This window comes from Micromys minutus (assembly GCF_963924665.1).
Source record: "Micromys minutus genome assembly, chromosome: 26".
Classification (NCBI taxonomy): Eukaryota; Metazoa; Chordata; class Mammalia; order Rodentia; family Muridae; genus Micromys; species Micromys minutus.
Genome location: NC_137961.1, coordinates 12,165,509 through 12,191,084, shown reverse-complemented (window position 1 = coordinate 12,191,084; position 25,576 = coordinate 12,165,509). Strand labels below are relative to the sequence as shown.

Here is a 25,576-nt window from a genome sequence, read left to right as displayed (position 1 = left end):
TTTCTGCACACATGCAAACATGAGCACACACACATGCACATACACATGGAAAATGGGAGAAAAAGAATGTGACCATAAACATTGCACTTGTACAAAAGTACACATTTAGAGATTATCTTCGGATAATTTTTATAGATACATTCAGTGTTCCCTCACCTGTGTCTGACTTCATAGTAAGCTGTTGTCTTGGTTTAATCATTGCTAAGAACCAATTCATAAAAGAAAGTAAAGACAATATTGGCCCAAATTAATAGCAGCCTCTAAGACACTTGAATATTATTTTTCCCTAAAACATAGCAAAGCCATATGAATGTTTCCTAGAAAACTAAGGAAGTGGCTAGCCCCACACCCGACTATATGATAGCACATCCACAAGGTCTTTAAAATTGCTTATTTCCATGACATAGATTTTTCCCCTGAATGCCTCAGAAGCATGGTTTATGCCATCTTGTTTATAAAATTCAAACAATTTTTTTCTGTGACAAAAGATGCTTTTAGTCAACGAATTGTACTTGTTCGGTGTTGTCTGTGTTGTTCTCCAGGTTCAGAGGATGAGGTCATCACAGGGTTAGTGCGCTCACTGCTTCTGGGCCTTCCGTGGAGAGCAGTCGGAAGATTCAAAATAACAATAATGATAACGTTAATAATTAATAATAATTAATGGGGCCATGGGGTTCTGCTCAACCAGCGAAGCTGTAACTTCAGCCTTTGTATGTTTTTCCAGGCTCCTGAGAGTAGAGATGAAGAAAGGGGGTGGCTTGTCACCCACTGCTACACCCTTTCTCTCATTGTTAGCATTCTCTTTTATTTGCTGACACCTTAGCAGTCCACGTGCCAGTTAAAACAGCTTTTGAGGTTGTTCTTCGTTCATCAGATAATCTGTCTCTTCTCCTCTGGCTCCAGGAAAATCAGAGGCTCCCTAAAGATATGTTCAAAGTCAGTGATTTTTGAACCAGATGCAATATCTCAGCCCATTCTTAAGGTAAAGATGTTTTAAATCCGAGCAGAAACATTCCTAATTGTGTGTGCGTGTGTGCTTTCATCTTTACTCATTTTTATAATAATCTCTCTCAATTTTCTCCAGATTCCTTTGAGAGACTGTTTAAAAATAGGAAAACATGGAGAAAATGGAGCCAATAAGCACTTTGCAAAGTATGTCATTTTTCACTCTTAATTTTATTTCAACAAAAAAATGTTACATGTCTGATGATTTTTTTAATCTTCATTTCAGGGCAAAATCATGTGGTATTTCACTAATTTTCAGTCAGGTAAGAAGCATTTAGTAAAAATACTTAATGAAATGTTAGTATGTGTTTTTCCAAACTTGTGTGAAGTTTTTTGTGTATGAATGTGTACAGTTCTTTTCTGTGATGAAATTATTCACTTATATACATCTCAACTGAAGACACTTACAATAGATGTTTAAATGCCTTGAGAATTTAATCATTGAAAAATAAACCTTTTTAAGAAGAAGATTTTCAGTACTGGAGAGATGGCTCAGTGGTTAAGAACACTGGCTGCTCTTTTAGAGGTCCTGAGTTCAATTCCTAGCAACCACATGGTGGCTCACAACCATCTGTCAGGGGATCTGATGTCCTCTTCTGGTGTGTTTGAAGACAGCAACAGTGTACTCACATAAAATAAATAAAAAAATCATATATTCCCACAGGACCCTCTATATTTACTAGGTATAAGAATTGTACTTGTCCTTAGGAGTTCAGCATAGCAGGGTTGGAATGAAAGCACAGTAGTTCCTTCTGTGGCCTCCCAGTGTAGAAAAGGTGGAAATCCAGGGCCAGGCTGCCCAAGTGACCTCAGGCTTATGCATGACAGCCCATCATGCCTCCGGAAGGGTAGTCTCTTCTATCAGGAATGACCCAAGCTGTTCTCTTTTGTCCATTACGGATAGACGCCATATTTGCTTATACATCCAGGGTTGTGCTAGGAGCAGTATGCATCCCATGCACATTGAAGTGTAGTTTTCTGTTGGCATATCATTAGCTAGTTTGTAGATTGAAAAGAACTAAGTAAAGACAGAACAGAGGTCTTTCTTTGTTCCTTAATTGGCAACTTCACATACTTTGTCAAAGGATGTGTTCCCTGGGTTGCATTCTGTGCACTTCTAGAGTGTCCAGAGAAACACCATTCTGTGATCAAATGAGTGCAGGAAATCTGTGGGGAACATGACTGCACTTGAACACTTGGTCCAGAGATTTGCACAGCGCGGTGCCTGGAGCATCTTGGGGGAGTAGACTGGTAGTAGTAAGAGCAACCCCAGCTGCCTGAATCACTGAGCCCTCGTTCATAGAACACCATTACACACGTGTTGACATTTATCTTATGAAATCTGTTCCATTTTGGGTTAAGTAACTTTCTGTTAGTACCTTCTGGAATTCCAATTTAAAAAAAAAAAAAAGAAAGAACCGATGCATGAACTATTTTCAACTTCATATATAATGTCCCAGGTGCAAACAGGGCCTGCCATCTGGTGCTTTGTGGGGGAGCACTGCTTTTAACCCTAACTCTGGGTGCACAATTTGTATTTCTTACTACATCTTGAGCTTATTGAAGGCCTTCCATATCTTGGAAGGAACAGGCACTTTTTCTAGTTAAAAGTAACATTTCCCGATGAGAACTGCTCATCTTAATAAAGTTGAAGTAAGGTGGATTTAGAAATAAAACTCAAAACCTTTTCCTCTTAATAGTTTTGGGAAGAAATTTCAGATTACACCAATTCAAAATCAGGGACACCTAGATGCAAGCTACTCCTTCAAGGATTGTTTTAAGTTTCATATGTCCACACCTTTTACCAAGTCCCAGAAATATGTTTGGGTGCGCAATTCCGCTTTCAAGTTTTTTTTTTTATGTAGTTGCTGTTGGAATAACATGTTTATATGTGTATTAGGTGTGTTCGTATAAATATCACTTCAGTAGGGGAGATGGATGGTAAGAAATCTCTCCTGCAGTGTTAGTGATAAATGCTATGAAGGAAATGAAAGCAGACAGAAGGGGGCAGATCAGAGAATACTGCTGTGCTATTTCAGACAGAGTGTCTCGGAAAGGGTCATTGGGAAAGAGCCCCTTGACCGGAGCCAGCAAGGTGAGCCGGCAGTGATCAGGAGACGTAGGAGTTGGTCAAAGTCAGAAGATTCAGAGCACAGCAAGTACTACAGTCCAGAGTAGGAGCAGGGACACTTGCTGTGGTGACCTCTGAACCATCGGAAGGCTTTAGAGTCACAGCAAATACAAAACCCTGGGAGCTAGAAGAAAGACTCTGACCTGATTTGTATGATTTTGCAATCTTTCTGGTGAGGGTCCAGAGGGGGGCCAGGAGATCCTGAGTGCATTCAGAAATCTGGAGCTTTGTTTATATGAGCATGATAAAAGCTAGTCTGTCTGGATATATTCTGCAAAACAACCTGGCAGTGGGCTGATGACTTAGTTACAGTGCATTAAAGAGGGCAGCCCAGAAAGATTCCCAACCAGCAGGATCATGCTACCCTCCAGTGAAATAAAAGACCAGGGTTGAGGGCAGACAGGGAGAAACAGCTCATTGGGGATTTGAGGAATGGGCTGTCTATGTGCCTTCCAGAGACTTGGAGCAGGTGCCAGGGTGTTCTTGTCTAGGTTTCATGAGGCTGCAGCGAGAAAGATAAATGGAGAGCTGGAGTTTCCAATGAATTTTTAAGCCCTGGGGATCGGTAGAATTTCCCAGGGCAGACAAAGAGGCTTGAGAGTTGACCGTGAGGTTTGGTGATCTAGAAGTCTTGGAGAAGTGGCTTCAGTGTTAAGTGGCATAAAGGTGGTTAAGGGCCCAAAGAAGCCACAAATAGCTCTGGCTAAGAGTCTTGCTACACAGAGGTCAGACAGACGGCCAGAGGACGATGTGATACCCACAGCTGGCGACCTGTGGCTTGTGTGAAATGGAAGAGGATGCCCTGCGTTGTTCTCGGAGCAGCTAGTGAACACTCACAGGGACGGAGCAGCCTCTGCGTTCTGAACCCTGCTAGAACAACTGCCCTTAGAAGCAGGGACGGGAGGGAAGAGGAAGGAAATAAGTATCCAGGCAGTTGATGCACTCTGGAGATGGTGTTGTTGAGTCTGTACTGTTTTAAGATGCAGGTGGAGTGGTGGCCTCTCGCAAACCCCATGAGCCAACTCCCCTTTAAAGAGGATGCCTCTCTCTCTCTCCTTTTATTTCTTTTGTTGTTTTTATTGAATATTCTCTGTATTTACATTTCAAATGCTATCCCCTTTCCCTCCATTCCCATCCCCCTCCCCACTCCTAGCTTACATGAAGGTGCTCCCTCTCTCAACCACCCTCTCCTGCCTCAGCACCTTAACATTTCCCAACACTGAGGAAACACGCCTTCACTGGACCAAAGGCCTCTCCTCCTTTATGCCAGACACTGCTGTCCTCTACTATGTATGCAACTGGAGCCATGGGGCTCTCCATGTGTGCTCATTGGTTGGTGTTTTAGTCCCTGGGAACTCTGGAGGGTTTGGTTGTTCTTCCCATGGGCTTGCAAACCCTTTCAGCTCCTTCAGTCCTTTCTTTAGCTCCTTCACTGAGGTCCCCTTGTTCAGTCTGATGTAAGCATCTTCAACTGTATCCATATCTGCCTCCTGCCAGTAAACGCTTTTTGGCATCAGCAATAGTGCTTGGGTTTGGCAGCTGCCTATGGGGTGGATCCCCAGTTGAGGCAGTCTCTGATTGATCTTTTGTTCACTCCCTGCTCCTCTATTTGTCCCTGTATTTCCTCTCATGATTTTTTTTCTCCCTTCTAAGAAGGACTGAGGCATCCACATTCTGGCCTTCCTTCTTTTTGAGCTTCATACGGTCTGTGAATTGTTTCTTGGGTATTCAGAGCTTTCTGGGGCTAGTCTCTGCTTATCAGTGAGTGCATGCCATGTGTGTTTTATTGTGACTGGATTGATTATCTCACTCAGGATTATATTCTCTAGTTCCATCCATTTGCCTAGGAATTTCATGAAGTTGTTTCTAATAGCTGAGTAGTAGAGGAGACATCTCTTAACGTCACTGAATGTGTCATAGCTCCATGCCTTTGCTTTTCCCATTTGTTAGGAAACTGCCTCCTGGGCTGACAGCTCCCTGGCCTTATGTGATTGGCTACTTGATACAAATGATAACATTTACAAGACATCTTGTATTGATGATTTACTTTTTAATATAACATTCGTTGCTTCAATGTCAAGTAGAGGTTGTAACAACAATTTAAATATCGTATCGTTATAGGAATTCTTTCAGTGAAAACTTTTATTATTTCAGTGTTGACTTGCCTTTCTTAGGTGTATTTCATTAAGGAGCACAACATCGTGGCACCATATAAGATAGAACGGGTAAGTAACATTTCTCATGTACTACCAACATTTATTCAGAGATTTTGATCAGTAAGATTTTTATAAATTCTGTTAACATCTTTAATCAAATATGGTGATACTGAGTACTTCAAAGTTTATTCATAGTTATTGCAAAAGTACCCCTGCAATCCACAGACGTTCGCCCTAACAGCAAAAGCTTAGCGATGATATTAGAAGAGGAAAAATGGAGAGGTTAAGCCGTGGCTGCTCTTCCACAGGAGCGGGTTTGTTGCCTGCCACCTAAAAACCATCTGTAACTCCAGGTCCTGTGGGTGTCGTGCCCTCTTCTAACCACTGGAGGCACTGCACACATGGTGCATAGACACGTATGCAGGCAAAGTGTACATACTCACATTATAAAAACAAACACATCTTTCCTAAAAAAGAAACAGGAGCGTCAATGTCCAAATCTGTAAGCATATTTACTATGTGTTGTTGAAAATGTATTGCCTACCATTACTGAAAATTTATTTTTAAGAGTATTCAAGAAACACTTCTGGTTTACAGTGTACCCTGTATTTGATCACTCAGTCTTTTATTTGCAAGTCTTAACTTTGTAGGTGTTATAAGGATTTATCAAGGAAGCACAGGCACTTCTTGAACTCTCCTGTTTTTACCCTGTGCACAGCAGCAGACTATGATGATATTAGTCCTACTAAAGAATGTTATAGACAAGAAAACTTGTATGCGAAGCTAACATCCACCATGTGTGACTGTCCTTTCCTACCTGCTAAGTGTATCTCACCTTGTGACTGTTGTGTTGTTGTGACAATGCCTCTAAACTTTGACAAAAACCTGTATGGGCAATAGACTATCCTCCTTTCAAGTTGCAAGCACTCCTAGGTGCCCTTCTCTGGGTAGCTCCACTGAGACCGTCCAGAGTCCAGAGTTGTATTTCAACTGCCAGTCACATAGCTTAGTTCATGTAAGGGTTCTCTGAGAACACGGATTATCAGATTGCAATTATGTTTATATGAGCTCCTGTGTATGTGTATGTATTTTTGTGCATCCACATGTGTGCTCATGTATATCTGTGTGTATATATATATATATATATATATGATATATGTGTGTATACATATATATGTGTACACATAGTGTATGGATGTCCTTGAGATGAGGTGGACATTAGATAGTGTAAGATCACTGTGTCTGCAGAGAAGGGAAGACAGGTGTCCCAGCGTGAAGACAGTCACGAAGCGGGAGGTTTTGGTCTTTTGTTCTCCTTGGACCTTCACAGACAGGGTTCACTTACAGGGGAGAGGTCCATCTGTTTCACTCAGTCTAGTGATTCAGGTGTGAGTTCTATCCAGCTACCCCTTCCCAGACATCCACAAACAATGTTGGTGCTTTGGTGACTGACTTTACACGTCAATGCGATTGGGCCAAACACTACTGCAGAGATCAACAGTGCCGTGCAGATGCTCTTACAGCGCCAGGCTGACACGCTGCTGCTTCTGTCCTCGGCAGGGACAAATGGAGTATGTCTTCCAACTGGACATTCCTGGGAAGGTGGAAGATGTTGTGGAGACACTGCTCCAGGTAAGCCAGTCTGCACACTAGCACCCGCAGGACACAGCAGCCTGCACACTAGCACCTGCAGGACACAGCAGCCTGCACACTAGCACCTGCAGGACACAGCAGCCTGCACACTAGCACCTGCAGGACACAGCAGCCTGCACACTAGCATACACAGGACACAGCAGCCTGCACACTAATACCTCAGGACACATCAGCCTGCACACTAATACCTCAGGATACAGCAGCCTGCACACTAATACCTCAGGACACAGCAGCCTGCACACTAATACCTCAGGACACAGCAGCCTGCACACTAGGACCTCAGGACACGGCAGCCTGCACACTAGCACCTGCAGGACACAGCAGCCTGCACACTAATACCTCAGGACACAGCAGCCTGCACACTAATACCTCAGGACACAGCAGCCTGCACACTAGCACCTGCAGGACACAGCAGCCTGCACACTAATACCTCAGGACACAGCAGCCTGCACACTAGCACCTGCGGGACACAGCAGTCTGCACACTAATACCTCAGGACACAGCAGCCTGCACACTAGCACCTGCGGGACACAGCAGTCTGCACACTAATACCTCAGGACACAGCAGTCTGCACACTAGTACCTCAGGACACAGCAGCCTGCACACTAATACCTCAGGACACAGCAGCCTGCACACTAATACCTCAGGACACAGCAGCCTGCACACTAATACCTCAGGACACAGCAGCCTGCACACTAATACCTCAGGACACAGCAGTCTGCACACTAATACCTCAGGACACAGCAGCCTGCACACCAGCCTGCACACTAATACCACAGGACACAGCAGCCTGCACACTAGCACCCGCAGGACACGGCAGCCTGCACACTAGCACCCGCAGGACACAGCAGCCTGCACACCAGCCTGCACACTAGCACCCGCAGGACACGGCAGGCTGAGCCGCAAACCCTTGCTTTAGTTCTCACATTTGTTTTCTGAGGCAGGAGAGCTCGTGTGGCTGGTGCTGGTCTCCCTCCTGCCTCTCCCTTGTACTGCGATTAAAGGCATGCTCAAGAAACCGTTTTTAAACTTCGTCTTTGACATTACACAAATAGTCGTCACCTTTCCACGCATGCTGCAGATTTCCTTGAATATGTTGAATTTGAAAACTTAAGTAGGAAAAGCTAGACGTATTAGAATCTTCACTGTTGCTAAGTGACAATGTAACCAGTATTTTTCCATTGCTTATAAACAAATACTTGGAATTATCTTCAAGGAGAACTAATTGTGTGTATTTGTGACATTGTAGCTGCACAGAGCATCCTGCCTTGATAAACTTGGTGACCAAATGGCCATGGTGAGTGTCCGAGCAGTTGCTGTGTTTGATTAGGAGTTAACTTCTGTTTATCTCACTTAGACTTACGTCCCATTTTAAATGGTTTTCTCATAGATAACAGCTATTTTGCAGTCACGTTTGGCTAGGACATCATTTGACAAGAACAGGTAAGATTTCGAAATTTTGTTTTTCTGACTAGAATTCAGTAAATGGGCTGGGCCGCCTAGAACAAGTGAGGCTTTGAGTGCTGGTCCTGGCAACTCGGACAGAGCTGCTGCCTTCATCATCATCTTCTTCCGAACCTGCTCCTCTTAGGGAGTGGTCCAGCCTGAGAATGAGACATCTCAGAGCCTCCTCTGAGCTCTGCCACTATAAGCCTGTGCATCCGCACCGTGGCCATCTTTCTAGCTCGTCCACTTGTCCTCTCCACTATGATTGCCCCAGTACACCATAGCAACCCTTACACGTCTTCTCAGTGCTCGGCTTCCCTCCTTGTCACCTGTGTGCCCAATGCTGTACTAAACGTTGTCCTGTGTAAAGAGCACATGTGTCACTGTCGGGACTTATAACGTACGAGATGACCTGCTGGCGTTGGTCTCCTCCCCCATGGTGGTTCTTGCTCACTGACTACAGCTCCAGATGGACATTTGCTCTTGGGAGTTTCTGGGCTTTGACTGCTTGCAAAGGGAGCAGGTCTTGCTGGGTACATACTTCTTGTTCCCTTGTGTCCTCACATTCTCTTTTCTCTGTTCCTTCATTGTAGCCCCTTGTTTGCTCATGCTTAGAATGTGTATCTCCTCTTGCCCCTGGCTAACTGGACTTTCTCATTTTAGCTTAGCTGCCAGTTCTTCAGGAGAGTCTTTCTTTGGCCTTTCAAATTGCATTGAGTACTTTTCCATCATTCCCCACAGGACCAAGAAAGTACACTTACTGTTCTAATGGTTTTCCCATTGATTTTCTTGGCTTTATAGCATGCAGTACATTTTCTGAAAATAATGGTGCATTTTATTATCCTAGTCTCTTGTTTATTTCTAGCCTTATATTAAATAGATGTGGGCTACTTGCCTATATTTTTATGTCATATTCCTCTGTATTACTTTAAACTAACTATTAAGACCCTGTAGCACAAACTGCCTATAACTCCATTTCTAGGGGATCTGACCTCCTAGGGTACCGGGTACATATGTGGCATATAGATTCATGAACACAACATGGAATAAATAAATCCTGAGAAAATTAAAAACTGGCTCACTTTGAAAGTTTTAATTTACTTGTCCAGAACCCAAAATATTATCCTGAGGGACTTAGAGGGGAATCTTTGTATTATTAAATGGAATACTCTAGCTACGTGCATAATTTTCTTTAAAAAACGAGAGTAAGCTTGCAAACATAAGCTTTCATCATATTTTCGAAGAAATAAGACTTTATTTTCCCTACTTTTTATGTTGGAAAAGTTCAAATTCTGGCCGCCTTAAAGGGTAATCTGGTGAGCAGAGACATCCCATGACGTGTGTGTGTCAGTGTGTTTCCAGTTTCCTTTGCATCTCACCATGCTCATGGGCACATTCCTGTCGCTGCCCTACTGTGTGCATTTTATTCATGTGCTTTTTCTTCATTCCCTCAGTAGCAAAGGGGCAGCTCCTCTGTGGGTGGCATTTGGAGGGCGTTAGTTACTCTGTCATCTAGTTTCTCCAGTTCCTCATGAAAGGAGGTGGATATGGCTTGCACATAAGGAACTTAGGCACCACAGGTGTGTGAGTGAGTGTGTGTGTGAATGAGTGTATGTGCGAGTGTGTGTGTAATTGTTAGTGTGTGAGAGTGTGAATGTGTGTGTATGAGTGTGTGAGTGTGTGAGTGTATGTGTATGAGTGTGTGTGTGTGTGAGTGTGTGTGTAATTGTTTAGTGGTGTGAGTGTGAACATGTGTATGAGTGTATGTGAGTGTGTGTATGTGAGAGTGGTTGTGAGTGTGTGTGTGTGTGTGTTTGTGTGTGAGTTTGTTTTCTTTCTCCTGCCATCAAGGTCTTTTAAATGTTTGCACTCTCCAGTTTCTGGTTGGCTGTAAGGACTCACATGGACTTCGGGGAGTCTCTTCGGGTTTTCACATTTTCAGTTAGAGAAAAGTTTATGCCAGAGTCATGCCCTGGAATCGAGAGGCTTCTTCCTTTACCCACCTCGGTGCCAGGACTGAGCCAAGGCCTCCACATGATAAGCACAGGTTCTAGCCCCGAGCTGACGTCTCGGCCCTGAGATTTACTTTGAATCCAGCTACTTAACTAAGTAATCACCCTAAAATGTGTATCATTTCGTTGTTGCCACACTAATTTTAAACTCACAAATCAGAAATGGAGCTGTTTTTTTAGTTAAGCGTTTTAGGAGTAGAATTGAGTGGTTTTTGCATGGAGAAATGAAACTGACCTAAAAGCAACGGTAATCACGTGTTCTAACCCGATAAGGGGAATGTGCTAAGGGTGGGGTCTTTCTCTGTAGCCCAGGCTGCTGCTTCAGCCTCCCTACTGTTGGCGAAAGAGATACACAGCGCCACTCTCAGCTCGAAACATGGTTCTTGACCATACGAAAGTAGGAAGTCACATGGATGTAGGACGAGCTTCAGGACTGATCGTTTGGGAGAGAGTTGTTTCTATGATATGTAAGCCCTTTAATAAAAAATCCAGGCCTCCCTCCACTAGGCCGTCTGAAAGCATGCCAATGTTATTAAAGCAGCCACTTTGTAATTGTAGTGTTTAGACAGATAAGCAAGCAAACTCACATTGTGGCTGAGCCTAGACAGTAGATCTGTTCCTCACTTTCCCTACTTTTGCTACAGGTTCCAAAGTGTTTCCGAAAAGCTGCACATGGAGTGCAAAGCTGAGATGGTGACGCCTCTGGTGACAAATCCTGGGCATGTGTGCATTACAGACACCAACCTCTATTTCCAGCCTCTCAATGGGTACCCGGTACGGAGATCACGGGGCCGTGTGCACGAGTCTGCCTTTCAGCTAGATTTTCCAGGAACCTGACGTTATAATAACGCTGCCCTTACATCCTGGGGAAGGTCAAAGTCATTTGGCAACCCTGTGTGGCAGTGTGACTTCCTAGTGTCCTGTGTAGTCAGAGTTGGGTACACAATCACCTGAATTTCAGCCATTCTAAAGGACCTTGTACCTAGTAGTGTGTAAAGAAAGTCCACCCCTCCTGATTATGGATGAGTCATTGGAAACTTATCTGTCTGCTAGGAAGCACAGGGAAAGACACCAAAGAAGTGCAGTGGTGAATGAGAAATCGATCCTCTACGTGCCCTGGCCTGTGTGTAAGCATGGAGGCTGGGGGGCAGGGGAGCTGCTTGTTTCTCCTTCATTGCAGACAGCGGCTCTCTGCCTTCCTTGAGTGGTAGTATAAGGCGGAGTTGTGTGGAAATGCCACAGTCAGGAGCTGTAGGACCCCTCCCACCATCTAGGAAACCATCTTCTTCTGGAAATAGAGTACTAGACCAAAAACTGCCAGGAAGTGACCTTAAACTCAGGTCTCTACACTAACACTGGTAAAGGCCCGCTGCTCACCCAGAGATGGTCCTTTTCCATGTGGGTCATGGTAGCAGCACAAGGCCTATCCCTCTGGCCACACCTGTGCCATTTGGAAGGGCACCTTAACCACAGGGGACACTTTCTGTGGAAGAAGCGTATCCCCTAGAAACTGTCTAGGCTGCTCATTGGCTCTAAACTGCTCAGGCATGGTGTCATAACAGTTTTGTCCGCTGGGTGGTGACACATGCTGGGCAAAGCTGCCAGTGACATGGCACACGGCTGGCTGGCATGGGGTTCCGATACTGGCTACTACAGATACTATTTTTGCTCAAAAACTTGCAGAAAATGTGTGGCGCCATAGCCTCGGGGGACATAGTGCACATATGTTTATTCCCAACCCCTGGCCAGGTTTCCTCACTGCTGCATAGCCTGGCTTTCCTGTTACCCGGGAGCAGGAATGTAGAGGCTCTGCCTTTTATCTAAGCATACAATGTTTTCTATTTTCGACTCTTTTCTTACTACTGTTTAAAAGTTCCAGAGAATCAAAACATTTTTTTTCCTTTAAAGAGAAACAGTTTTAATGTTTTAATTTATGAGCTTTAATACTCTGTAATATTAAGAAAATGAAAAACATAATCTTAAAAAAAAAAAAAAATGTTAGGACAAAGCAAGCCCTAGAGAAACTCGGGGCTGGAGCAGTGGTTCAGTCGTAAAGAGCAGGTGCTGTCAGTCATCAACTAGAACCCAGGCACCCAGAGAACACATGGTGTCCCGTGCATACCACTAACCTCAGCAGAGCCAGGGGGACACAGCTCCGGGGAGAGACCCTGCCCAAAGGATAGGTGGAGAGATAGCAGAGGGCAGCAGATAATTCCTTCTGGTCTGTATATACGAGTAAAGATACGTGTCGCACTCTGTGTGTGTGTGTGTGTGTGTGTGTGTGTATTCGTGTACACTCCAAAGTACACAATCAGACAGACAGACAATGTTTTAAAAGAGCAAACTTTCTGAATAGCTATTTATGCTCCTTCCTGAATGTTCCACACCGTGCAGTAACCCTTGAGTGACAATGGTGACACTCGATACTGTCTGTATGTTTTAAAGAAACCTGTGGTCCAGATCACGCTCCAAGATGTCCGGCGCATTTACAAAAGGAGGCACGGCCTCATGCCTTTGGTGAGTTCAGGTGCTGTATGGTTGCTTGTGGGGGATTGTCAAGCCTGCAATGTAGCAGCTGATTAACTATCAGGTTCCTGCTCAGGCCCGAAGCCTGTGTGCTGTATGTGAGCATGTGAAAGCCAGAAATTGATAGAAGAGTACGCTATCTGGAATATATTATTTATTTCTGGAAATAAAGAGGTTCTGTTGAAGAAAATGTCTTTTGTTTAAAGAGCAAAAGACCAGAGGGTTCTTAAGCTTCTCACACATGAAATTTCAGGGTGAAAATGGTGCTATCTGTTTTATGTTTTCTGAATCCTTAGGGCTTGGAAGTGTTTTGCACAGAAGACGACCTGTGCTCCGACATATACCTGAAGTTCTATGAGCCTCAAGACAGAGATGACCTCTATTTTTATATTGCCACATACTTAGGTTTGCCTGTCTCTGTATGTCTGTTTATTTATGGTAGTTAAGCAGCTAAGAAGCTGGGGTAGCTAATAAGAGAACAGACTTCACCATAGCCATACTTGTGTGTTCTCTGATACAGTATCTTAAAAGCAAGAGGAGTGTGGATTTATTTTGGTAGTAGTTCACTTGTGTGTTTTTAAAGCTGTTGATGACTGTGCTTAAATATGTCCCTATTTTAATGACCTCCTGCTTGAGTGAGTTACAAAGAGTCTACTCAAGTGTTTTATGTCCGGTCATGCCATGATTTAATTTGTGGATACCAAACCCGAGGGTGTTTTAAGGTAGGACAGGATGTTTATGAGTAGGTGAACGCTGAGGTTGCCGCCAAAGCCGCTCCCTCCCTCTGTCTGAGCTCACTTCTAAGTTTGTTCAAGCTTTCCCCAAAGGGTCCAGGAGCTAAAATAAAGAAATGTTTCATTCTTAAAGCCTTTCCTGGCAGTTAATTAGAAACTTGGGTTAAAGTAAATAGGAACATAAATAGCAAACCAGCACATGAGCTAAGCTGTTCCATATATCCAGGGAAGGGTTTAGATTCGGAAAAGCAGAATTTTCTAAACAAAATGGAAAATCCATTCATTTGTGGAAAAGTTGGGTCATCCCATCCTTTCAAAATCCAAAGTTCTCATGAAGAGGCCATTTTTCCAGGGACGCCAGCCTTCCCGGTTGCTCTGGTTTGACACTTAGTCCTGCTACAAAAATCCCCCTTTTCTTTGGAGTTTTGTTTTTTCCGAGACCATAGAGAATGAGTATCTTATAAACTGGCGCTGACCCACTGCTTCAGAATCTAAAAAGTTAATTAAGCCCATAAAGTTTTGTTCCGGTTTTGTAAGACATGAAGTGTACGCAAGTGGCCACGGCTCTTAAAACTGTCAAAGCCCAGCACATTGGGTAGAGCTCTGTTACTCACTGTGGACTCGTTGCCACGTAATACTCTGTGTTCACTCCATATTCTCAGTATTTGTAAAGTTATGTAATATCAGGGAGTGGCTGGGTAGTTCAGTATACTGCGTAACCTCTTTTCCTGGATCTTTGTGAGAACAAATGAACAATTCAGAAATTCATGGAAGGGGCCACACTCGGGAGGCTTGTTCTGACACATTACGTCAAAGCTAGCCAGTGCCCTGTGAAGGGCGGTGACCACCAAGGCCCCTCTCTCCTCAGAGCACCACGTCGCAGAACACACTGCGGAGAGCTACATGCTGCAGTGGCAGCGAGGGTACCTCTCCAACTACCAGTACCTGCTCCACCTCAACAACCTGGCCGACCGCAGCTGCAATGACCTGTCCCAGTATCCTGTGTTTCCATGGATAATAAGTGACTACTCCAGCCCAGAGCTAGGTGAGCACTTCACGCATGGGCTCCAGGGAGGAGCTGCTTCCAAAGGGAAGGATGTTGTCTTAGTCAGGGTTTTACTGCTGTGAACAGACACCATGACCAAGGCAACTCTTACAAGGACAACATTTAAGTGGGGCTGGCTTACAGGTTCAGAGGTTCAGTCCATTATCATCAAGGCAGGAACATGGAAGCATCCAGACAGGCATGGTGCAGGAGTTGCTGAGAGTTCTACATCTTCATCTGAAGGCTGCTGGCAGAATAGTCACTTCCAGGCAGCTAGAATGAGGGTCTTAAAACTTATACACACACCAATACACCTACTCCAATAAAGCCACACCTCCTAATAGTGCCATTCCCTGGGCCAAACAAATACACAAATCATCACATATGTCTTACGTAGCACCATAGCTGGGCAGCTGCCTACTCTCCATGATGTTAGAATCCACCTTTCTATTCATAACCCAAGTTATTATGAAGGGAGCCACCCATGTGGTTAGGAGGAGAGCCTCAAGTCCCACCCCACAGTGACACACTTCCTCCAACCATGCCACACCTAATCCCACTCCCTGGGCTGAGCATATACAAACCATCACAGATATGATTCTTTTTATATATCATATCTCATTATAGGAAAAATTTGGATTCATTTCAGTTTTCTCACTGAAGATTGCTAGTTTCCATTTTAAAATATTGGACAAGTGTTATATAGTGTTTTATATATATTTATTCATTCTCGAAGGTCATACATAGAAAATACCTAATGAATGGGCTGATTCTTTGTTAAGGTTTATTTATTCTTGTATATGTGAGAACACTATAGCTGTCCTCAGAAACACTAGAAGAGGGCATCAGATCTCATTACAGATGGTTGTGAGCTACCATGTGGTTTCTGGGAATTGAACTCAAGACCTCTGGAAGAGCAGTCAGTGCTCTAACCACTGAGCCATCTCTCTGGCCCATGGTTTCAAAGGGCTCCATGCATTATAGCAAGGAGGCATTAAGCAGAGTCAGGAGGCATGACAGAGGGACAGGGAAGACACAGCCCAGAAGACATGTCCCTATGTGACCTCCTCACCCCCTTCTGATTGTCTCAGGAAATGCCAGTGCATTTGTAGGAACACATGTAGGAGTGTGTTCTCAGGCCACTCGAGCTGCCCCACAAGACTACCACAAGTAACACTCCGAGATTTTTATGGCATTAACACTTCTTTCTTGTTCCCTTTCAATAATGTTCCTAAAATCTGTTAATACTGTACTTGTATAACATTTTAAAATTATGCATTGTGAACAAAGAGTTCTTTAAACAGTTTAGTGAGTTGAACTTTGTCATAAGAAGTGCTGACAGATTGTTTAGGAATAGAAGATCGTATTTCTTGGTTAATTTTCAAACCTTTGATTTTCAAATGTTACTGACGGCACGAAATAATAGTCACTGCAATTCAGACATAGAACACAAACCTTAGTAAAAGAATATGAGTTTAAAACTTGTTTTTGAGTTTTATTTGAAATTAGACTTCCTTTTTTTTTTTTTTTTTTTTTGTTTTGTTTTGTTTTTAAATTGGGTTGGGTGGGTACATACACCATGGAAGACCCATGTGGAGATCTAAGGACAACTTAGTGGGAGTCTGTAGCAGTAAATATTAAAAAAAAAAAAAAAAAAACTAAACATGTAAAATTTCACCATGCCACACTACTCTCTGTCCCCATGGCTAGTCCCCAGCAGCGGAAGCCCATGTAGTTGCCATGGTGGGTCTGTGTCATGCCAGCCCCGTGCAGTGACCGCCTACCTCAGGGCTCTCTTTTGCTGCAGACTCTTTTTAGTCACATTCCCAGTAACCCAGTAAAATCAAAACTCTAGAAGCTTGTAATCTATCAATCAGATTTACATCAGTAATTTCTTTTTTTTTTAAAGATTTATTTATTTTATATGTGAGTACACTGTTGCTGTCTTCAGACACACCAGAAATGAAATTCCACTAAAGATGGTTGTAAGCTACCAAGTGGTTGCTGGGAATTGAACTCAGGACCTCGGGAAGAGCAGTTGGTGCTCTTAACCGCAGAGCCATCTCTCCAGCCCCATATCAGTAAATTCTTATTCCACAAAATGTCAACTCAGAGATAATTGATAATGATATAAACTGCCCACCTAGATAAGACAAATTGTCCTGTAATAATCCATCCCTTTTAAGATATTCATAGCTACCTGTGGCTAATTAAAGCCACACGGATCTGGGTCGTCCTTCTCTTCCTCCATCTTGGTTCTTCCTTTCTCCCATCTCTCCTATCACTACTGCCTCTCAGAAACGCTATGCCCACCCTCCTTTTCTGTTGTCCAATCACAGACCTTGCCTTATCTTGTGCCTGCCCTCACCTTCACATAGACATCAGCCCTCAGGAGTCAGTCGGCTTCTTCTGTGCGAGTCCTAGGGATTAAACTCTGCTTGTCAGCAGCATGGCAGGTATCTTTACCCACAGATTCACCTGGCCTGGTGCAAAATAATATTTATACTCCAGGTATCTCACACTACAGGTGTTACCTTTAAGTAAATGTAGTTTTTAGTTTTGTTTCAGGATTTTTTGTCTTTGTTTGGGATTATTATTATTGGTTTGATCGGGGTTCTTTTTGCTTGTTTTTGCAGCTCTATAAATAAAATAGGTACTTACTACTTATAGATTTATCTCATCAGTTTTTAGAATTACTTTGTAGAAGCAAGTGTGAACTTAGCTCATTTCAGGAGAGTAATGGTGTGATGCTGCTGTGTTTATATTCACAGATTTGACAAATCCTGCAACCTTCCGAGATCTTAGTAAGCCAGTGGGAGCCCTAAATCCAGAGCGGCTGGAGAGATTGCTGGTACTGTGTGGGGCTCTTTGCTTCTAAGCAGCATTTCAGGTCATGGCCTGTGCTTGCTCAGTAAAGGAAGCTCTGTCCCTGGACTTAGGTGCCCTGTGTCAGGACACCCTCACCCTTTTGCTGCTGTGCCCACTGTTTTTGTCTGCTTTGCTTTAATTTGGAAAGTGGGAGAATGACCTGTGTGAATTATTTTCACGCAGATATTGTTTGATAAATTGCAAAAGAGGTACTCAAATGTCTCGTGTATTTTTATGTTGTACCTGCCTTTATCTCTGGGAAGTGACTGCACTACCAGCCTCTTCCCAGCTTCCCTTGAGTCCTCAAATAAAAGACACACACACACACACACACACACACACACACACTTCCTTTTCTACTTGCTACTATCTCCCACCTGTGGCCACAGACTGCCTTTTGAGATCTCACATGGCTGCCTGGTTCTCCTCTCTCCAAGGCAAGGTGGACTCCATCTCCTTTCTGCATCCCCCTCCTGCCTCCAGGGACCCGGAAGTCCCACCTGTCCTTTCTGCCCAGCAGTTAGCACACAACTTTACTGACAGATCAAGATCCAATTGGGGAACAGGACCTTAGCATCAGAACCTCTCGCTACACAAAAAAAATTCCATCAATTTTGTTGAATGTCAGCACCATCAACACCCTAAACCTGGAAAATGAGAATCCGTAGTAGGAGTGCTGGTAGTCACAGCTGCGCTTTCTCCATGGCCCTCTGCTGTGCTAAGACAGGGAAGGGGATGTAGTGGGCCTGGCTCTCTATTAAGGGTTAACTCCTCAGGCGGTTACTGCCACAGTCAACATGGCTGTTTGCTTTTATGTTGTAGACTCGTTACCAGGAAATGCCTGAGCCGAAGTTCATGTATGGGAGCCACTACTCTTCCCCAGGTTATGTACTCTTTTACCTCGTCAGGATCGGTAAGGCGCTGGCGTCTGGCGGCTAGCCACTGAGCCATCTCTACTGCATCGTTTCACTGGATTCTCAGATAACTCTACAACGTGACTTAACCCTCGTTTCTTTTTTCCTCTAGCACCAGAGTATATGCTGTGTCTACAAAATGGAAGATTTGATAATGCAGATAGGATGTTCAACAGGTTTGTAAAAAACACTTCACCATTTTTAGAACTTTCTGATTATATATGTATAGCATGTTTGTTTCACAACTCTAGATATAAACAGAAGTAAGAAATATAAAAGTAAGAAATCGGCTCACACATTTATACGATTGACGTTTCCCTAACAGAATACAAAGAGAACCTTTGTGTCTCACCATGCCTGTGGTCTGATCTTTTCTGGAGCCACAGAGCAGCTGCAGTAGTGTTCTAGAGTGTGCACCTGCCATGGAAGTGTGCATGTGGTGGTGTGAATGGTGCCCCCTAGGGTGTGCACCTCCCATGGCAGTGTGGTGCTGTGAGATGTGGTGGGCTTGGTTCACTCTCCTGTGGTCTAGTGAAATACCACCAACCCCCTGGGCCATCCTCTTCTTTTGGGTCAAGGGGCCTCACATGGATGTTAAAACCTGCGTCAGTGAGAAAGCTAGAGCACCAGAGCCTGGAACTGTAGGGGTCGGGGGGGGGGGGGAGGACGCAGAGCTACTGCTGCTATCCCCATCGCTCGGATTAGTCAGGACAACACTTTTCTCATGTCTAGTATTGCAGAAACCTGGAAAAACTGTTTGGATGGTGCAACAGACTTTAAAGAGGTAAGTAGCCCGGGGAGCTGGTGGTTTGCGGGGCTTTGGTTTCTGAGTGCTTTAAAACATTTGCTGTATACTCCCAACCCCCTCCTTGCAGTTGATCCCAGAATTCTATGATGAAGACGCCAGCTTTTTGGTCAATAGTCTGAAGTTGGATCTGGGAAAGAGACAAGGAGGGCAGATGGTTGATGACGTGGAGCTTCCAACATGGGCCTCAAGTGAGTGCCTTCTGAGGAATGGCCTTCCAGCATGTTGCCTGCTTTCCTGGTAGTGCAGTGAGGGGATTATTCATTGTGTGGTGTTGCTTGTGAGCTTCAAGTATATGTAACTAGAATCTGCCTATCCCAGCCAGAAGTATGCAGTCTATATTGTAAGGGGATTGAGATATGTTTGACAGATATAAATGTTGTAAAAATGGTTCCTTCCACTCTTTTCAGGGGAAAAAGAAATGATGTAAGATGAAGAATAAAACTCACTAGAAATATGTATGTCTTTAAAAGGAAAACACATAAAAGCATCTCGGAGAAGTTTTATGCACAAATGGATAGGTACAAGAAATGAAGGAAAATACAGTAGAGACGGCCTACAATTCTGATGCGGTCTGCTCTTACAGGTCCCCGAGACTTTCTCCAGAAGAACAAGGACGCCTTGGAAAGCACTTACGTGTCTGAGCACCTCCATGAGTGGATCGATCTGATATTTGGCTATAGGCAAAAAGGCAGCGAGGCTGTAGGGGCCCATAATGGTATGTAATATTGGCTGACACTTCGTGTCCTGTGGGAATGTGGGCAGATAACCTCAGGAGGCTGAGGAAGGGAGAACATGAGCCCCAGACCAGTCTGGAGACCAGCTAGAGATCTCCGATAGAATAGTGACATCGATGCCCGTGGAGGTCAGTCTGCTCTCAATGAAGCAGGAAGAAGATAGCAGCAGTGTACCTCCTCGGTGCTCGCTGCCTGTTTCTCTATCAGAGCTGAAACCCACAGTGACTCAAGGGAAGCCCAGTCACTCCAGTACTGTGACTAAGGTGTCCCTAAAGAAAGTAATGCTAACCAAGGTTGAACATCAATGTCTTTTACAAATGAAGATGAATTACTTTGAGCACAATTTTAAGTTGAGTTGCTTACACTCTGAACAGAGTACATATAACTAAATGTACATGTTTTTCAATAGCGTTTGTCTCTCTCCTTCAGTGTTTCATCCTCTGACCTATGAAGGTGGTGTGGACTTGAACAGGTACGTATGTGTTGACATGGCTTGTCTGTTTCACTAGAAAACAGTTCTAGTTGAATTATTAATACATGTATTGAGACGTTAAATTGTGAAAATATTTATATCTTGCTTTCAAGTTGCTAAAACACAGAAAATGGGGCCGGAGAGATATTAACAGCATTGCCATTCGAAAGGATTTGAGTCCTTGCACCCATGTGTGACAACTCAGAGCTGTCTGGAACTCCAGCTCTGAGGACTCTGGTGCTCTTTTCTGGCCTATTCAGGCAGCCATACATGTGTGGCATTCCCTCACACACATACACAGATAATAAAGATAATAGAGAGAAGCCATTTAAGGAAAGGTGTATGAAGTTTAGTCTTTGCCTGTGGTAGCTTTCTGAGGTTTTGTGTCCCAGCTCCTCGGCATTGTTTGAACTTGCACAATGCTTTATGCCTTCCTTTGTATGTCTTCCTAAAGCATTGAGGATCCTGATGAGAAAGTAGCCATGCTGACCCAAATTTTGGAATTTGGTCAGACACCAAAACAGCTGTTTGTGACACCACATCCTCGAAGGATCATCCCCAAGTTTAAAAGTTTGTCCCAGACCTCCAGCTACAATGCATCTATGACAGACTCCCCGGGTGAGTCTTTAGACGTGTGAATGGGGAGGGGCCCTGTTGTCTGTCTTCTGGGACTATCATGTTTCTGCAGATTCTGAAGCAGAGATGAACCATGAACTCCTGAGTTGCTCAAACATGTTTGCCTTTGTTTGGCTTTGGGCTGCTCCAGGGGCAGAACCCTGCCTTAGCAGTACATGCCGGGCCTTAGGCTGAGCCCCAACACCACAAAGCAGACAGACATATTTGTTCTGCTCCCGTTTCTGTTCCAGGTTGTTTGTTGAAAGAAATTAAGTCACTTATTTATTATGACCGTGATTGCCCTGCCTCCTTCCTTTTCTGTGGTTTTAAAGCTCCGAGTCCAGGCTTAGCAATTCTGTGAGATGTATCCTCCCAGACATGCTTTAGCCGGCACCTACACCACACTTTTCTAGAAAAGACTAACCCTGGCCTTGACTCTGACAAACCTACACACAGGTCTTGAATTCAGCTCAAACTGCTTTTCTTTTTAAGTCAGTTTCCTTTTCCCTCTTTTCTTTTCTCTCTTTCCTCCTTCCTTTCTTTGAATGATTTTCTGTTAACATGTGACAAATGTGTATAAAGTATCTCTTCCATCCAGGCCACTCAGCTTCTAAGATAAACTTTAAGGAAGGATGGTGCACCTCCATCCATGTAACCACATTTCTTATGTCATAGAGCCTCCCGGGGAGCCATGTGATGGCACTCAGCCTCTCATCAGCAAAGGACTTCCTTTTCTTTCCAGTTTTGTCTCATGACACCCAGGCATGCTGAGCCTTCCAGGCATGCTGCTACAAGAGTAGCTAAACCCTCTCTCCAGCCTCTTACTGTGAGAGCTTGATAAGGCAGCCTAAAGTACCATGTGAAGACATAGAGGGTAAAGTCAGGTTACCGTCTTCTTCCTTCGTCACCAACCCTAACCACCATGTGACTACTTTACACAGGGCACACACTCAGCTTCCCTTCCTGCAGAAGTGAGAGCATCACTTCTTCTTCTCTTGAGGGACAAGTTGAGTGCTTGGTTTTTCTCCTTCTCAAAACCAAAATAAAGCATCAGTGTTCCTAGGCAACTGTTGGGTTTCCAAAAGAAAGGGCTGAGAAGGAAATGGCCACTCAGACTTTTATTTCCTGTGATGCCTAAGCAACCGGTCAAGTCGGGGGCTTTGCAAACACTAGGAAGCCTGAAGCTTTCAATGCAACGGTCTACGTATAATCTTTTTCGTAGCTAATATCGGGCTGTATGATAAGTACCTTTGGAAGCATATTTTGGTGGGTGACTTATTTTCTTCTTCGGTAACATTGATAGAGTATCCTGTGGGTCTGAAACACTTGCCATTCTGTAGTTTACTGGTTCACTTAGCGCAGGTTTCATGTAGTTTCTCCAGGGGAGGAGTCCTTTGAAGACCTGACTGAGGAAAGCAAAACTCTGGCCTGGAATAATATGACCAAGTTGCAGCTGCACGGGCAGTACAAGATCCACAAAGAGTAAGAGGACCTCATGGCTTCTAATCCAGCACAGCAGTCCCAGTCTGTGGGTCACAGCCCTTGGCGGCGGGGGGGGGGGGGGGTCGTCGCATCAATACTCTTATGGTGGGAGTCGCCACAGCTTGGTGGATTGTATTCAAGGGTCACAGCATGAGGAAAACTGAGAACCCCTAGCCTGTGTAAAAGTTGGGGGTTTGGCATGAGAGTGAACTATAAAAGACAAGTCATGTGTGAAAGTCCCTCCAGTGTTTGCTTAATTGGTTTCTAGCCTGCAAAATGTTTACGGGGATTTGTGATATGAAGACAATGTACCAAGGGAAAATCAGTTTGGGCCACCATGCTCTCCTGTACTATCATTTTTGTCATGTTGTTCTAGGGTGACATTGGGCTGCAGTCAGCCTACAGTTCTGTACCTCTACCTAAACCTTAAAAAGTGGGAAATTATGGAACAAGCATGTTTGTCATCAAGCTTTGAATTCACTGATAGTGTAGGAAAAAGTACATCTTGAACAATAATAATAACAACAAGGCCAGCAAGGCTGTGCAAGTGTCAGGGTGGAGATTTCGTCCCTAGAAGCCATGTGAAAGCCAGGCAGGTAGGGTGGCCACTGTAATGTCAGAACCCAAGAAACAGGCAGAGGCTCCCTGGGCAAGTTGCCTAGCTGAGGGTTCAAGGAGAGACCCTGCCTCAATAAACGGAGTGGAGAGCCATCAAGGGAGACATCTGACATCAACTGTGGGCCGCCACATGCACACACCCCCACGCAGACAATGCTAGCTTTTCTTCCCTTAACATTCCTCCCTCCCAAAGGCATCTAGGAAGCGACCGTGCAGTCCAAAGCAATCCAGTGAAGGTGTGACTAAACCTCTAGGGCTTATACAAGTAACAGTTAATGACTGACCTTTGATGCTCTTTAAAAGGGGCTACTAGGCCCACATGTGTACACCACCGGCAGACACTGGGGACAGTCTATGCCGAATGAAATGGAGCAAGCAGTGGTAAAAAAAGAAATAGTGCCGTCTCTTTGGGGATGGTTGGGTGAGGTGGGAGAAGCAGTTTTCACTTGCCAGAAACATGTTCAGCATTGCATGCTGCAGCTCGGAGAGCAAAGGAGGGGAACTGTTTCCTAGTATTATCTGAGCAGAGGTGGGCATTGCTTGTGGAACACTGCAGGAACGTGCAGACAACAATTCAAGTGGAGAAGCTACGATGAAGGAAGCGTAGTAAAAGTTAAACATGTCTTCACACACAGCTAATGGTAATTTATAAAACTTTGGCTTTCCACAGGGCGGTTACAGGGATAGCAGTGTCTTGCAACGGGTCTTCAGTCTTTACCACCTCACAAGGTAGGCCATCCTGCCTGAAAAGCTGTTTCGCTACAAGCACAGAGTCTGAGCTTAACTGGCGTGTGCTGCCTCCACAGAAAACAGACTTTAGGAAAAGTTTGTTGTAGTTTGCCAAAAAAGGCAAAGCTCTTTGAAGCCGACGCAGTTTCCTGGATGAGGTCACGGGGCAGGAGCTGTCTCTGAGCCGTGGCCTTGCTTACTCGGGCTCTCGAACTGCAAGGGATCCCAGGTCTGCTGCACGACCTGCGGAACTCAGAGTGGCAGCCCGGCTGCGGCAGCCCTGGGCTCTTTGATGCTTGTGAGCCTGTGGAGAGCAGATTTGCTGCTAGTCTTGCCTTGACATTCAGCATGGAACTCTAATTGTTCTGTAGGATATGACATTGAATTCATATATTGATCATTTACCAGCGCCTTATTGATAAGACTGAAAACTGCATCTTAATGATGCATTAGGCACTGGATATCCTGAACTAAAAAAACATTAGCAGTATTGATCTCTTCGAGCCCGTGTGCCTTCCTGGAGGTGTGTATAACATCGGTGATTGAAGTGTGCCCCAGTGCAAGGGGAACACGTTGCTCAGCTTAAGCATCACGACGGCCAGTTCTGACCGAGCTAGTGATTGCTCCCCGTGAAGCCACTCTTCTCAGTCCTGGATTACCACAGGAAATTAGTTTCCATACGTGGTGTTTAGAAGTGATACTCTGCAGACAACCACACCCATGTGGATGAGTCTCTGCTGCCACACTCTGTTACTGTGATGTGTTTCTGTGGCACCTTATTCCTTTCTCTTCACATACCACCCAGGATTCTGTAGAGTAGAACTGTGCACAAAGTACACGCTGAACACATCAAGGTACCTACAGTGCTGCTGCGGCCGGAGTCGGACATCTGTGTTTTGAAGGGTTAAGTAGCCAGCAGACACTTGTGTCCTTTAACAAAGGCTTTAGGGAAGTGGTTCTCAACCCCTTTGGGGTCAAATGATCTTTCCACAGGGGTCATATATTGGATAGCCTGCATATCAGGTATTTAAATTACAAGTCATAACAGTAGTAAAATTATAGTTATGAAGTGCAATGAAAATAATTTGGTGGTTGGGGTCATCACAAATAAGGAACTGCATTAAAGGGTCACAGCATTAGGAAGGTTGGGAACCAGTGGCTAGCAGGGTTTTTCCCGACATGGTTTGTCAAATCTTTCAAATTTTTGTACTCCCGTAACCTTTTAAGCCATGAGCTTCGTGTTTATGACCATAGGCCTTCAGCTCTCCCCTGGCTTACTAAGAACTGTGTGAGTCTGCCAGGTAAAAAGGCTGCATTTTTGTTAAAGTCAAATAATTGTACTTTTGTTTCAATTTCTGAAGTTTGAATTTTCAGGATGTATATAACTGGCTTATATGTTTACTGATAATCAAGGTTAACATTTCTTCCTAAGATGCACAGCATACTTAGGGTTTGTGAATGTTCATGGGACACATCTTTAACCTGGCAACTTCTAAGCAGAACATCTTTGGTTTGAGAAAAGTGTCCTGGCTGCTTTTTGGTTCTGTAAGATGGGTCAAATTGTCTTCAGTAGACCTGCCTAAAAGAATCAAACGCAAATTGGGAGAGTGTCCCAAGATTAACTCCAC

The 25,576-nt window shown here is 44.3% G+C and overlaps 1 protein-coding gene across 1 annotated transcript in view; it reads left to right on the top strand.

Moving 5' to 3' along the window:
* The window catches only part of NSMAF (neutral sphingomyelinase activation associated factor), a 55,224-nt gene that overhangs the window by 14,706 nt on the left and 14,942 nt on the right, over positions 1-25,576 (top strand). Inside the window, exons 3-23 of the mRNA XM_080938502.1 lie at positions 904-982; positions 1,085-1,152; positions 1,232-1,268; positions 5,311-5,361; positions 6,853-6,924; positions 8,195-8,242; positions 8,336-8,388; positions 11,048-11,177; positions 12,849-12,920; positions 13,226-13,334; positions 14,532-14,708; positions 17,480-17,559; positions 18,399-18,489; positions 18,603-18,666; positions 19,223-19,274; positions 19,366-19,486; positions 19,882-20,013; positions 20,462-20,504; positions 20,959-21,122; positions 22,493-22,601; positions 23,890-23,948. Of these exons, the coding sequence (XP_080794628.1) occupies positions 904-982; positions 1,085-1,152; positions 1,232-1,268; positions 5,311-5,361; positions 6,853-6,924; positions 8,195-8,242; positions 8,336-8,388; positions 11,048-11,177; positions 12,849-12,920; positions 13,226-13,334; positions 14,532-14,708; positions 17,480-17,559; positions 18,399-18,489; positions 18,603-18,666; positions 19,223-19,274; positions 19,366-19,486; positions 19,882-20,013; positions 20,462-20,504; positions 20,959-21,122; positions 22,493-22,601; positions 23,890-23,948 (1,811 nt within the window). The remainder of the gene's footprint in view (positions 1-903; positions 983-1,084; positions 1,153-1,231; positions 1,269-5,310; positions 5,362-6,852; positions 6,925-8,194; positions 8,243-8,335; positions 8,389-11,047; positions 11,178-12,848; positions 12,921-13,225; positions 13,335-14,531; positions 14,709-17,479; positions 17,560-18,398; positions 18,490-18,602; positions 18,667-19,222; positions 19,275-19,365; positions 19,487-19,881; positions 20,014-20,461; positions 20,505-20,958; positions 21,123-22,492; positions 22,602-23,889; positions 23,949-25,576) is intronic.